Below are 14,507 nucleotides of genomic sequence, written 5' to 3'. Positions count from 1 at the left end.
TTTGAATTGTGTAAATACGGTAACTACTCTGCTTGCGGCAGTTTGCCTACACGGCACATAAGAAGGGAAATGTGATCTTATAAAGTATGTGTCTTTTGGTGTGTCTTAGGTAAAGGAAAAGCTACTACTTCACGTGGCAACATTGCAGGAATGAGTGTGTAAATGCTAATTGAAGGTACGGTTTGGTACGGTTCTGATGCTTCTGAAAAATAAACGTGGTTCAAATTTGTCCTGCAGAGAACTGATGCAGGGCATGCAAACACAAAGCCATAGTAAAGCACTATAGGCATCAAGACAACATTATGCAAGCAGGCCGCCCAGTAAATGAACACTTCTGTACCCGATGCGGTATCTTAGTGTTTGTGTCGCTCGAGGTCACGGGTTCAACTCTGACTGCGGGGGCTGCGTTTGGAGGGGGCAAAATGCAAAGACACTCATGTACTTATATTTAGGTGTGTACACGTAACAGAACCCCAGGTGGTCAAAATTAATCTAGAGTCCTGCACTACAGCTTGCCAGATAATCAGATTGTAGTTGCAGTACGCATAAAGCACCATACTTAATTAAAGTTTAACTTTTCTGCCACAATGCAATCTGCCGTGAGAGACAATGACATTCTTGCTGGCTATGAGCAATGGCTCGAAACAGTGCTTCATGCGAAAACTTGTTACTGTGTGCTCTGTGCACTAGGTGGACAAACGCAAGTGGTGCGCGCAAGGGGAACATGACCTCGCCACTCTCGTATTGCACTGAAACATTCCCCACCATTCACCCTCTCGTAAAAACTTAAGCATCCCCCATCAACGTCACTACGAATTGCTGCCCATTAAGGAAAACACTACAGAAAACTTTGCTTACATTCTCATAGTGCGTGTAATCTGCATAATTTTTTTAACATCAAATACCGTATTTCCTCGAATGATGATCACACTTTTTCGTCAAAAAAATTGACGTAAATTCAGGGGTGCAATCATTACCCAGGTTAAGTTTTCCGCCAAAAGAAACAAAAATGTTTTTTCATCCTGCATTTGTTGCGGGATGACAACAGGTCAACAGGTGGCTGCCTCTGTAACAGTGTGGGACACCGAAACAAAAGTGGCAGATAGCGGAGCAAGTTGAATGTGCCGAACGCAATTTTTTTCTTCTTGTGAGTACATTACGTGCATTGAAACAGTTTGTTTCGTATCAGTAATAAATAGTATAGTTAATATCCGCACGGTTGCGGCAATAACGTAACCATGTCCACTATGAGGGGATAGAAACTGAGATGGACGCGCTTAGCTGCCAGTGACATAGAAACACATAGCGGGTCTGCTGTGAAAACTCCGGAATTTGTCTTCACTACTATCCTAATAAGGCACGTTTCCACTAAGGGTGGGTGAATTATGTCTTAGCTGTGTTACAAGCGTCAGCATATGAATAGGGTACACTTCTAACGTATCAATTTAAACGTGGCTACTATAGTTGCCGCTCGCAATTTGTGGCGTGCCTACAAGTGCAGACACGAGGAATCAAAAGGTGCCTTTTTTGTTGTTGTTGTAGCCTACAAATAATAAAGCCAAGGCAAGTTTGGATGTACGTCTTTTTTTATTTTTTTTTCGTGAAAGTGGAGAGAGTGATGATAGGAATGAAATCTGGTGCATGCAGACCGTTTGGTATGTCTTGAAGAGCCATGCGGGTAGCATTCAACAGCATTCGACAGATGGTAAGCGCAATCATCATCAGCTAGACTTGGCATACAACGTATAGCTGCTGCAAGTTTGGGGTGCGATCGTTACACGAGAAAGAAAAAAAAATTTAATTTTGATGACAAAATTCAGGGGTGCGATCATTGCGCGTGTGCGATCATTATGCAAGTAAATACGCTAGTCATTAAAAGATCATTGCATGGTCCTCGGAGCCTCTGTGCATGTGTAACCAATAGGCCCGTTGGAGCCTGGCTGCAGGAATTGAGATTGGAAGGTTGCAGGTACATGCCACCAGCAAAACGTTTTGCTGTTTTTCACACTCTGCGCTGCTGAGTGGCAACAGCTGTGCACTGTCATAACATTCAGGAATGTCATACTCTTCAGATTCCCATTTTAGATAGCATAGGATTGCTCATAACACAGGAACACACAGGATTACGCAGTCATACACAGCAACAGCTATTTACTGTTGTGTGGTTCAGAGGGTCATTTTCCTTCATGCAGTGATTGTTTGCTGTTTTGTTTTTTCTTATATGTGCTTTTGTTACATTATCTGCTGCTAGGGTATTTCCTCTTCTGTTGCTGTGCCATTCTGTTACGCTTTCAAGCCTTTGCAATATTTCATTTTAGAACATGCCATTTTCATGTTTCTATAGAAACTCTGAGCTATTTTTAAGCATGAATATACAGTAGAATTTTGGTGATATAATCACACCTGATACGATTTTCAGGACGATACAAATTTTTCAAAAGTCGCGGCCCATATTCATTAACTTAAAAAGTACTAAGTTTCTCATGTTGCGAACCGCCTGTGGCATGCTGTGGATGATGCAAACAATTCAGCTGTCGCGCAATCCCAGGTGAGTAGGCCCCAGCTACATGGAGTAAGGTTCGTATTTTTTTCAGTGTCGCAAGCGCTCAGGCAAAGATCTCACTTGATGACCAAGAACACTCACTGTGGCAGCGCGAGCGAACGCTTTGCATTGTGCCTTGGAAACTTGAGATTACACAACCGTCAACACTGGACTTGAGGATGCAAAATGCACATCAAGGCACCAACCATCTTGGCAGGACCTTTGCACTTGCCGAAAGTTACCTCCAAGATAATTTGTGTGGCCTGCATGCTGTGTGCAGCTACAGCAAGGACAGAGGAGCCGCACGTGCTAGGGAAAGAAGGCGGATAGGCGTGCATCCCCTGCCCCCTCCCCCTTCCAACACATGCTTGAGCACATTACTACTTGCTCACCTCTTCCCCACCCTTCTTGCGTTGAAGGGATGGTTCATTCTAGTGTTTTTCCGAGCGCTCTGAGCTGCCGTGCACCCTGCGGCCTTCGTAAGTTGTTACACAACAAATGGCACAGCAGTGTGTCTGGCATACTGTATCTTGGCACATGCACTTAAACTGTGTTTTTGCCGCTCAATCTTTTTGTGCGGAAGGACACTTCCAAAAATCTTTTACCTTTCTGTACATTTTTATAGTTTTTTACTAGCTTTACCAGCTCAAGTACATGTTCAAAATGGCCGAAAGCTTTGCTGAATCAAAACCATGTCACAAAATCACTTTGTTAAATCATGAGAAAGAAGAAACAGTTTTCAATGGAACTAAGATTGGGAAATAAAAATAGTGTGTTACATCATGAATGTTGTTAAATCGAGGTTCGTTATATCGAGGTTTGACTGTATATTGGACACATCCCACACTCTTCCTAATATGTGTTGCAGGCCCCTTAGAGGTTTTAAAACTGATTTTGCAGGTTTACTGCACCTGGGCAGAGCGAGGGCCCAAAGTCTGGCAATGCTTCATTGTTTGTGCACTTTCACAGGTGCGACAGTGGTGGGCCAGCAAGTTTGCCCTCGACCAGTACAGGGGCTCGACGGAGCACCTGTTCACGTGGAATGATATGAACGAACCCTCGGTGTTTAACGGACCTGAGGTGACCATGCACAAGGATTGCGTGCACACAGGTGGATGGGAGCACCGTGACATTCACAACATGTACGGCATGTTCCTGGTAAGTGCCTTGTCTTGCAGTTATCTATGGTACAGTAAAACCTTGTTAATTTGGCACTCAATGTTTAATCAGTACACGATTGAATGTTACTGTCAAATACATAAGTGTAAGGTGCAGGATAAGCATTAAGAAGCTACAAATTCTCTTGAAGTGCTTGAGCAGTTCTGTTAGCTACAGTCCGATAGTTCAGACTCGACGGAGACCACCTGAAAGTCTGAATAATCAGGGGTTGGAAAATAAGTGAATTTATAGCATAAGGGGTCAACAAAGCTTGTCAAGGGCTGCCCTCGTGTAAGAGCTACACCCCCAAATTGGCAGCTGAAATTAAAAAAAAAAAGCACACACACACACACACAGAGAAAAAAAAAAAAGCAAGCACACTTCGATTTGAGCTAGTGTGGCGAACCTTACAGTCGCTGACCGATAAATGGGACATTCATAATAGAGACATGCTCGGTAATTTGGACAGCTCCGCGGCACTGCTAGCGGCCCCGTAGACTTAATGTGTAAGGACGACCAATATTTCGGACAGCCGCCAACTCTACATTCTATTTTCCGGACTCTGTCTGTGACCATAGCATAGGCTGATTCTGCCGCCATAATCTCCTCTGGCAACCTCGATGAGACACCAAGTATGTCCTCAGAGATACGAGACATCAAGTATGGCTTGGAGATTACACATTAAACGGTAGTTGCTGAAGTCTTACCTTGGTCGCAGCACTGCACCTCAGAGATATAAATGCAAATGCCGTTCTTGGAGGCTTTGCCTGAATTGTGAGGTCGCATCAACATAGCGATCATCATATCCTATTCTGGCGCCACCGCACGTGGCCCACTCTTGTTTGTTGAATTTGCCAAGGGAATTTGCCTTCCAGACAGCGTTCAGTCATTCTGTGCTTGTTTGTTTAGTTTGCCTTCCAGACAGCACTCTGCTGGCTTTCTTGTGAAGTTATCGACAGTCTACCTTAAATGGCACCAGCGGTGCCTTGCAGCCTGACTCCGAACGAGTCTTGATTTGCAGTCCGAATTAGCCCAACTCTGCAACTGAAGAGCCTGAACTGCCGTGTACCATAATGAGCTCAAATGCGGGCGTCGTTGATGACCTGCTAGGTTGCAGTGTGCCAATTCCTGCCGCCGTTACATTGAAGACTTTGCAGACGTCAACAATGCGGTGTCATCTCTACAGGGAACGTAAATGCCCTGGGGGGCCTAAATTATAGATTGACTGTATCCTTGCGCACAGCTTCTAGATGGCGGCAGCTGCCCTTTCTGGATCCTAGTGCACAGTGCTACAATGAACAATGTTACATTCAAGGTAAAGGTTATACAGTCGAACACCTTTTATAACGAAATGCTTGGAGCCTCAGAAATCGTTCATTATACAGGTCACTTTGTTGTAAAGGTCGTGCATTGTGCAGTTGAAAATAGAGCCGAGAACGAGTTATTCCTTCGTTATACACTCGAACCCACTTACAATGATACCGGTTTTAACAGCATACCTGTTATAACCATGAGAAGCTACTGCACTGTCAATTTGTGTATTTTTTTCATATTGATATAACCCACTTACTATAATGCCCTCATGCCGCATTATCGGTTATAACAATAAAGTCTGGCTACTGGGCGTCCGTGTGGAATGGTAATGAAATGTGAAATCCTTGAAAAGAAAAAAACAAATTTGGGCCGCTGCACGTTGGCCTGCCGTGCTTACAGCCCCCACACGCTCATATTCCAGCTTTCTCCGCATCGCCAGCCTTGCATCGCCCCCCTTCCACCCTTCCGAACACGAATGGGCTGCGCCCATAGCTCTATGCCGCGCCACCCTCCGAAACACTAATGGAGCGCGCCAACTGTGCTGTCCCCAGATTGCTCGCTGGTCCCTCGTTCTGTGCAGTTCTGCAAATGGATTAGGTTGCTCACGCTAGTCTTTGTTGGTTGCGTCAGTCATTTCATCATGGGATAACGATGATGTACTGCAACGATGACACGGTAGAGCAGGCTGGCTCAACGTTGTCCTCACAGGAGGCCCGGCAGACGATTTAGTCCCTCCGGGGCTTATTTCTGCGAGGAACCTTTCGTTGCACTACGTGGAGCACCTGGATGCTTTGTAGAAGGATGCCAGCGAGCTCCGCATAAAATAAGCAAGGCCAATGGACATGTGGTTTTCTCGTGCAAGCCAGTGAGAAGTATGTGCTTGGAGAGATGCTTGTGGCGATCTTGCCCCAGCATTTCTTCAGGATTTCTCAAGCTGACAGGCTGCCGCGACAACCTTCACGCATTTTTCAAGAGGCCCCTTTTGGGGCCACTAATGCGATGCCTTAGCGGAGCTTGCATATTGCTTGCTGCTCATGACCCCTCTTTGCAGCTGTTATAGCAGCACCATTCTTGAACGCCGAAAGCTGCGGCTTGTTACACATGTTCGCAGTGCACAGGAAGCAGAGTTACAGTTAATTAAGTGAGTGAACACAATCAGCAGCCGGATGGAGGAGTGGGGTGAGGAAGGGCACTGCCCGCCCCCCAGTATAGTTTTCTCACAACAGTTCTGCCATCCCCTATTTTGATTTTGTTTCATGCAACCTGGTTATAATAATTATCAGTTATAACAGTGGAATTTTCGTGGCTCTTGAATATTGCTATAGTGGGTTCAACTGTACAGAGAAAACACGGGGAAGGCGGCAGATGGAAATTCAGATGGCGGCTCCTGCTTTTACATTGTTCTTGTTTTGCTCTTCAACTGTACATGTCATTTCTTTGTAGAGGCGCTCGACTGTAGTGTACTCTGAGCAGCATGCAAGGGTGCAGCCACCCACAACAGTGGCATTTACAAGAAATACTTACATCAGGGGTTGATAGAGAAAGAGAAGCTTGCTGCGATAAATAGAATGTGGAAGGCTCTTGGTATGGTCAATATGGGTGCAAAGGTACCACAGGAGATTACACGTGGGTGGAAAAATTGTACCAGAAAGAGATGGCCTCGTGCAAGAGCCACACCTGATGAGTGTACAGTCGCCGACCGTTTATTCGGACCTCACGGGGACTGCGAAAATGTCCGAATTAACAGGTGTCCGAAAAAGCAGATTAAGAAAAAAAAATGAAATCCTTTATTTCCATGCACTTATTCGGGCTCGGCAGTAGGCTTGGAAGAAATCGTGAATGCGCCGTTGCACGCTGTTCCGTTTACGCGCTATCAGATAAGCCTGAATCTCGGAGAGGGTCGTATGGTCACTATTAGCGGCTGAAAGCACAGTCACTGTTTGTACACGCTCCGCATGCCACGGCAGCGCAGCACATGGTGCGTCATCTTCCGAGTCGTCATCGTCTGGCGGTGCAGCAGAAACCTGACGAATGATCTTGCCGTCGTCAAGTTCTGCGCATGTCAATACAGCAGTGTCAGCACCTATGAAACTGTCAAATGAGACGGTGTCCGGAATCGCAATGCAACCACTGCGCAGGTCTCGGCAGAACATTTCCCGCGTCAGTAGGGAGCACATCGGAAGGCGACAAGTCTTAGGCCTCCCGGCACCCGCTTGCCGGCATTCCCCAGCGCAGTCTGCGCCGGCACTGTCGGCGCCATTAGACCCTTGACGCGATGTTTACGTATGACGCGATGTTTACGTATGCCGCGTTGGATCACCGAAACCTCGACACAGCACACAAAGCAAACACCACCGTGCCGACACCAGTCGCACAAACGAAACACGCGGCCTGCTCGCAGCGTCTTGCGCGAAGAAACAAATCAGCTGCTGGATTGTCTTGACATGGCTTACTAAGCTGAAACCGGAACTGCTGCAGAGCCACTCTATCGAACCAGGCAGAAACGATGATGATGAGCGGGGATTTCCAGTAGCGCCACTTCGTGGGGCAGCAAGGAAGCTCCGTTCAAAATAAAAATGGCGTTCAGCAAGTCGAACCATGCACCGGTCAGAGTCGGTGCATGGTGCTCTCGACCGAGTTGGCTCAAGGAGTGTCTGAAAAATCAGACGAGAGGTTGCAAGGTGTCCGAACTTTCGGCAGTTGTTATACATTATGGTCTATGGGGAGAATGGCGGTGCCGCGAAGCTGACCGAATAATCGGGCATGTCCGAATTTTCGGAGTCCGGAAAATCGGTCGGCGACTGTATACAATATGCTGGCTATGCATGCGTTCAATCTGCTGGAAACGTGTGACAACTCATAATGACCTGACCTTGAGCTGTGCTAATCTTCATCACCTCAAACATTGGATGTCGCACTAAAATTGCCTTAAATCTGTCATTGGGATTCACTAGTAGCTTAGTTTGTCAAGGGCACTCTGGAACTGCTCCAGAAATTCAAAAAACAAAATAATTGCCATTAAAATTTTTATCGTATCTACTCGCATAATGATCGCACTTTCTTGTAAAAAAAATTGATGGAAATTCAGGGGTGCGATCAGTATGTAAGTTAAGTTTTCCACGAAAAGAAAAAAAAAAATACCTGACAGCACAACTCTGGGCTGTCCAGCAATCCGAGGAAGCCGCTTTGAGACAAGGTCTCGGAACCGCTTCATAGTAAAATATTTAGCGCGCACAATTGACAAGGACACAGTGAAGGGGGACACACGAACGCTCCCCCTTCACTGTGTCCTTGTCAATTGTGCGCGCTAAATATTTTACTATGAATTCGTATCAACTCGCCCAACTATCAGTTCTGCTGCAGTTCTCGGAACTGCGTCCGTGGCGGGTGCCCAGACCCACTAAAAAAGACGCCGGACTCGAATCGTTGATTTAAAATTAAAGTTCACGTTCTTCATCTGGCCTTGGCTGCGGGATTACAACAGGTCAATAAACAGGCGGCTGCTACTGTAACAGTGCGGGACACCAAAACAAAAATGGTGGCCGGCGGAGCAAGCCGAACGTGCCGAACGCAATTATCTTTTTCTTTTCGCGAGTACATTACGCGCATTGCAACAATTTCTTCCGTATCAGTAATGAATAATATCGTTAATATCTACTAGTCTGTGGCAATAACGTAACCATGTCCACTTTGAGGGGACAGAAACAGATGTGCGTGCTTAGCTGCCAGCGACGTAGAAGCACATGGTGGGTATGCTGCGGAAACTGCGGCATTTGTCTTCACTACTATCCTAATAAACATTTTCGCTAAGTGTGGGTGAATATCTTCGCTGTGTTACAAACGTCGGTGTATGCATAAGGTACACTTCTAACGTATCAGTGTGAATGTGGCTACTATCGTTGCCGTTCGCAGTTGGTTGCTTGCCCAGGAGTGCAGACGAGAAGAATCAGAAGGCGCCTTTTTGTTGTTGTTGTTGACCACAACCATTATAAAGCCAAGGCAAGCTTGGTTGTAGCTTTTTTTTTTTTTTTTTTCATCGGAGTGTGAAAGTGGAAAGGAATAAAATGGGGCATCTGCTTAAGAAGGTTTGGTGCATGCAGACTGCTTGGTATGTCTTGAAGAGTCGTTCGCGTAGCATTCGACAGCATTCGGCAGATGGTAAGCACGGTCATCATTAGCTAGACTTGGCATATGACATATTGCTGCAGCAAGTTTGGGGTGCCATCATTACACGGGAAAGAAAAAAAAAATCAAATTTTGATGACAAAATGTAGGGGTGCAATCATTATGCGAGTGCGATCATTGTGCAAGTAAATACGGTACATTTGTCACAAGTTGTTCCAATGCTGCTTCAGATTTGCCATTGGGATTCACTACAGTAGACTTCATAATTTGAGGTTGACAGGAGTGACAGAATTGATTGATCTGGCAGGCCGAATTAAGAGGGATAGAAAAAACATCCTTACATACCACTAGTACTTCATTTGGCAGGATTTGCCTTATTCTAATGATCACCCGAAACTAGCACACGCCCACTTATTTATGAAGTAATTATTATAGTTTCACAGTAAAAAGCAAGGTACACCCAAATCCACCATGCACCAGATCATAACACACACTAAAGACATAACATGCCTCTGAATCTGGCAATCACAAATAAGTTGAAACCTGGGGCCGTACTCTGAAACGTTCGCCATCCGCGATAATTTCGCCACCATCATAGTCGTGTTTAACAAATCAAGCTACTGCTTACCTGTGACATGAGCGTGCTCTACCAACATGCGCTGTCGAATGCTTCACATCGCATGAGAGAGCGCACCGTGCGAGTGCAGTGCAGCTCGGGTGTGTTGCTTTTGAGTGCACTGGCCGCAGTACAGGTTCTGCACACTGACTACAGTTGGCTATGGCCGCTTTAGGTGAAATAAATTGAATAAGAAAGTGTGAAACGTATTACTTTAAATGAATCAACAAATATTGTGCAAAACAATGCGTGTAAGACGTCACCAAAAAGGCTGCTGTAAACTACCACCTATCTTATCTCTACTACACTCCACCACCAACCGAACGCCATAAGACGTGTTCACTTAATCAATATGTGTCGAGAGCACCCATCAACACCATGACGTTAAAATGACGTATGCCAGAACTATCAGATGCCACTGTTCATTTTCCGGTGTTCCAGTTTTGCTAAAACAGCCAATCAGTGTGTGCTGTTGGCGGAGGCGTGGCCAAGGCGATAGTTTCATGGAAGGCAAACATTTCAGAGAACAGGCCCTGTAGTTTACTTTCACAGAATAGAAGATTTGCTCTTTCGTTTGTCAAAAGTTTCCTTGGAACTGCTTTAAATCTGCTATTAAATTACACTATTAGTTTATTTTGTTTAGTGTAGTTAAAGTATAGTCTTGCACCCTGCATCAACACGTGGTATATCATACAGTGGTGACCAGGCAAAAGGTGGAGGGTAGCTGGGCATCCCTGGTTCTTAGTACTGTAGTGGTTTTAAATGCATTTTATTCGAACTAACAGGCCTCTTTTGCTTTCAGCCAATGTCTACCTACATGGGCCATCTATTGCGTTCGGGCCACAAGCTGAGGCCTTTCATCCTGTCACGTTCTTTCTTCATCGGGTCACAGCGTTATGGTCAGTTATGGCAAATTCTTGTCCTGTTTATTTACATGAACATGTTTTGTTTTCCACTGTTCATAATTTTCTTATTACTAAGCGCATGTTTTTAAAGAAATTGTTTATGATCTCATGTTGTTTATCCATGATTGTAGTTGCTTGTAGTCAATTTATTTATTTATTTATTTATTTATTTATTTATTTATTTATTTATTTATTTACATATACTGCAGCCCAATGTAGGGCTATAGCAGGAGTGGGAACATTATACATTACTATACATTACACATCAATACACACACATGCACAAGATGAATGATCAAAAAGAAGCACTTTGCATGTTAGCGAACTGCTTACCAGTGGTCGCTATAAAATCTTTTAGTGATAGTGAACGAATGTCGCCAGGTAGAAAATTCCAAAGCTCCATTGCATGTGGAAAAATACTGTATTTGAATGTGTTAATACGAGCATAAAATGTGTTATGTTCATATAATATGTGTAATTACAAATTAGGTCTTTTTGATGATTGCAGCTGCCTTTATTTCCACTGTCAGGTAGTGCTGACTGTCACAGAAGTTCATTACATATTTGAAAAGGTGCTTTCACTGGTTGGGTCAATGACAAGAGGATTTGTTTGGCATTTCCTCTTGTCAGTGTCTCACCTGTCATTCTGCTTTTAGGTTAAGGCAGTAAAGTAAAACTAGATTAAATATGCAGATCCTATGTACTGTAGGAATCGTAAGTTATGCAAAGCATTTTGCAGGTAGCTTGGCTATGGCATCGACCCAGCAGTGGCATGCCTCGACCAACTCTTTGACTCTCAATGACTTCGAGCAGGCACTCATTGTTGAGCGTGGGTATGCTGAGGCTCAGAAACGATGTGGACTTGCCTAGCTGCTCGATCATTGTGAACACGTTAATTTTCATCTGCACCAAGTACCATATTTAATTTAATTTAACACGCACTTTTTTTCCCGATAAAACAGGTACAAAAATTGCGTGCGCATTAGAATCAACTACATCCCTAAATCTGCGTTACCATATCGCTATCAGCATTTCAAAATGCCCACCTCGCACGCATTTCGAGCCAAGGTGCCGTAGCTTCCTCCATGTGCTGTAGTATGTGGGCTTAGGTTAGCACACCGTCTGTCATCCCGGTCTTCCAGTTTTCTGCGTTTGCTCTATCAGCATGAAAGTGCCAACTGCAAAGACACGAAAATGTCGAGTTCATCACGATGCCACAATTAAAAGGAAAGTGATCACGTGTGCAGAGGAGGATGGAAATGGGGCCGCATCATGGGTGTTGGGAGTTCCCGAAGCTTGTGTGCAGAACTGGTGCATACAGGAGTAGCTTCGAACTCTGCTGGCGGCTACGTATGGCGCGGCTGCGCGGTCCCCATCTTGAAAGCGATCTGCGTTGGAGAGAGAGCCTACGCATCTAGGTGCACTGCGCTGTATTCTCGTGGCTTAGTGCACGTTGAAGCGAGATGCCGCTCAAAGGTGTACTCACTCACTCCTGCTACCACGCTTCCCCACTCCAGCGTTTTGATAAAGAGTTTCCACGGTCATTGCGTGAGACGTGTTCATGTTTGCTTGTGCACGCGTGACACCATGCTTGTTAATGTTAGTCAGCGAATGTCTAAAAGTTTATATGGCTGATAAAACTACTATCTTTACTTTCCGTATAGCTGTCTTCACATGTAGCGTATGAAGTAAACCTTGCTCTTGTTGTATGCTGGGTGCCAGGTCACTCTAGTATCGCAGGCAATGAAATGGTGGACAAAAATGCTGGACAAGCGGCTCATCGGGATACAATTGATGTAAGCTGGGCACCTGGTGTAGACATGAAACATGTGATACGAATGAATGGGACAAGGAAGCTGAAAATAAGCTGCACCTGCTTAAACCACATCTTTCCCCCTGAAGCTTGATAGACTGGCCAAAGTCACCCTGGCACGACTCAGAATAGGACACACCTATGGCACACATAAATGCCTCTTGACTGCAACTGACCCACCGACATGCACACGCTGCGGTGAGAACCTAACCGTCCTACATGTCCTCATTCAAGGTCCTGAACTTCAACGAGAACGAGTGAATGATTTTAGGGAACTCTACTCGCACCATATACCCCCCAACCCTCGATGTTCTTATCAGAGGATTCACTTTCTAACTTTAAAATTTAGAATGCTTAATTATCTTGCACAAATTAACTTTCTAGAAATTATCTCATACCATCCTAACCGTGAGATTGTGCCTCACAGGCGAGGTACAGTCTGATGCACGAAAGTATGCCTGAGCTCTCGCATGTCTTGCGTAAGCAAGAGTTGTGCAGCAGGGGACTCAGGCTATCCACAGTAATTTAAGGGGAGATGCAGGTCGAAAATCGCGGTTTTTCTCGAAAATTATTCATTTTTGGTTTTTACTTGTTTTGCCAAGTTTAGTACCTCTACTTTTATGAAAATAAATATGAAAGCTGAATTTAAATGGGAAATGGATTAAAAATGCATTTAAAGAGCACAAGGTGGCTATTAAAAAACCGAAAGTTTGCTGTCTTCGAGCGTCTCGCCGCCGCCATGGCGCGGTTCCTCGCTGTTGCGGATCGCGTGAGGAGATCAGCCAAGCCTCATTCTCTGAATCGCCACGGTTGCCTGGGCGTCTACAGCGCTAGAAATAATAAAGAAAAGCATGTTATTGCCGCGTTTTCCGAGCGCTGCGACCGATTTTTCAATCACGTGGTACGAAGCCGGAAACGCCATTGACCATCATGCGCGTACATGTGGCGAAGCCTACTTGCTGGTTCCATGTTTCGTCGAGGTGCGCTTCACGGTGACGATCATTCGGCAACCAAGCAAGCGCAGTCATCATGGAGTGAAACACCGTGCGGTGCGCAAATATTGAGGTCGCCGGCGGAAATCTAAGGCAAAGGCTCAACCAGCGACAACTCGATCCACGGCCGCTACGGCGGTTAGGCCTAGCGCAAGCGGCGCCGATCCCGCCCGTGTTACGAATGCCTCCGGCGAGTTTGAAGCGGCCTTAGAATACGCGAGTGCGTCGGAAATGAAGATTGGACATTTCCAAGATGAGCAAAGAGCGCGTGATGAGGTGTCATCATTCATTACTGATTTGACAGCGCTCAACATTCTTGTGAGCGGCGCGATTTGCCCAACATGCCAGCGCTCAGAACTTCGTGTCCGGGAACCGGCCATGAAGCGCAAAGGACTCGCTTCGTTTCTGGAGCTACACTGCGAGAACTGTGCGTGCCCAAAAAGTGTTCTTTCCACAACTTATTCATCGCGGCGAGTTGCGGCATGCAGGGACACCAGCGAAGGTGCGCGCCGAGACTATGACAGCGGGAGCTCGCGTGAAAGATTCGCCGTCAAAGCTACTGTGGCGGCCCGTTCGATAGGAATTGGGTATGAGCAGCTAGTGCGGTTTTCATCAGTGATTGGACTCGCAAGGGCCGTGAGGGAGAGACATACGCTGCAGGAAGTTTCTAGTGACAGTCGCTGTTTTATTAACAATTTTCATCTTTTATGTCAAAATTTGATTGGAATTCAAGCCCTCTTTTGTAAATAAACATGCAATTAAAACTTCAAATGCGTTTTTCTCAAAATGAAATTTTGGGCAATTTTTTTAGTTTGCCCCTCACGTTTTTGGCACTTCTGATGCTTGGATTTGAATGAAATTTTGCACACATTTTCTCTGAAGTGTGAGGAGTGCCATTATCTCTCTCAAACATAAATATAGGTCAAATATTTACAAAAAAATTTAAATTTCCACATGGTGGTGTCATGAAAATGTAGAAAATGTAGACTTGCCAGGTTCAAATTTTTCACGTCATTAGCATATTTTGTATGCACTTTATAAT

At 45.2% G+C, this 14,507-nt stretch overlaps 1 protein-coding gene across 14 annotated transcripts in view; it reads left to right on the top strand.

Moving 5' to 3' along the window:
• Positions 1 to 14,507, top strand: part of GCS2alpha (glucosidase 2 subunit alpha) — a 118,275-nt gene that overhangs the window by 61,082 nt on the left and 42,686 nt on the right. For all 14 annotated transcript variants that reach the window (XM_070521582.1, XM_070521580.1, XM_070521578.1 and 11 more), the window contains 2 exons: positions 3,512 to 3,700; positions 10,558 to 10,654. In XM_070521582.1, coding sequence (XP_070377683.1) covers positions 3,512 to 3,700; positions 10,558 to 10,654 — 286 coding nt within the window. The remainder of the gene's footprint in view (positions 1 to 3,511; positions 3,701 to 10,557; positions 10,655 to 14,507) is intronic.

Source organism: Dermacentor albipictus, chromosome 7 (assembly GCF_038994185.2).
Source record: "Dermacentor albipictus isolate Rhodes 1998 colony chromosome 7, USDA_Dalb.pri_finalv2, whole genome shotgun sequence".
Classification (NCBI taxonomy): domain Eukaryota; kingdom Metazoa; phylum Arthropoda; class Arachnida; order Ixodida; family Ixodidae; genus Dermacentor; species Dermacentor albipictus.
Note: the sequence above shows the minus strand (reverse complement) of the source record. Positions and strands in the feature narration are given on the sequence as shown.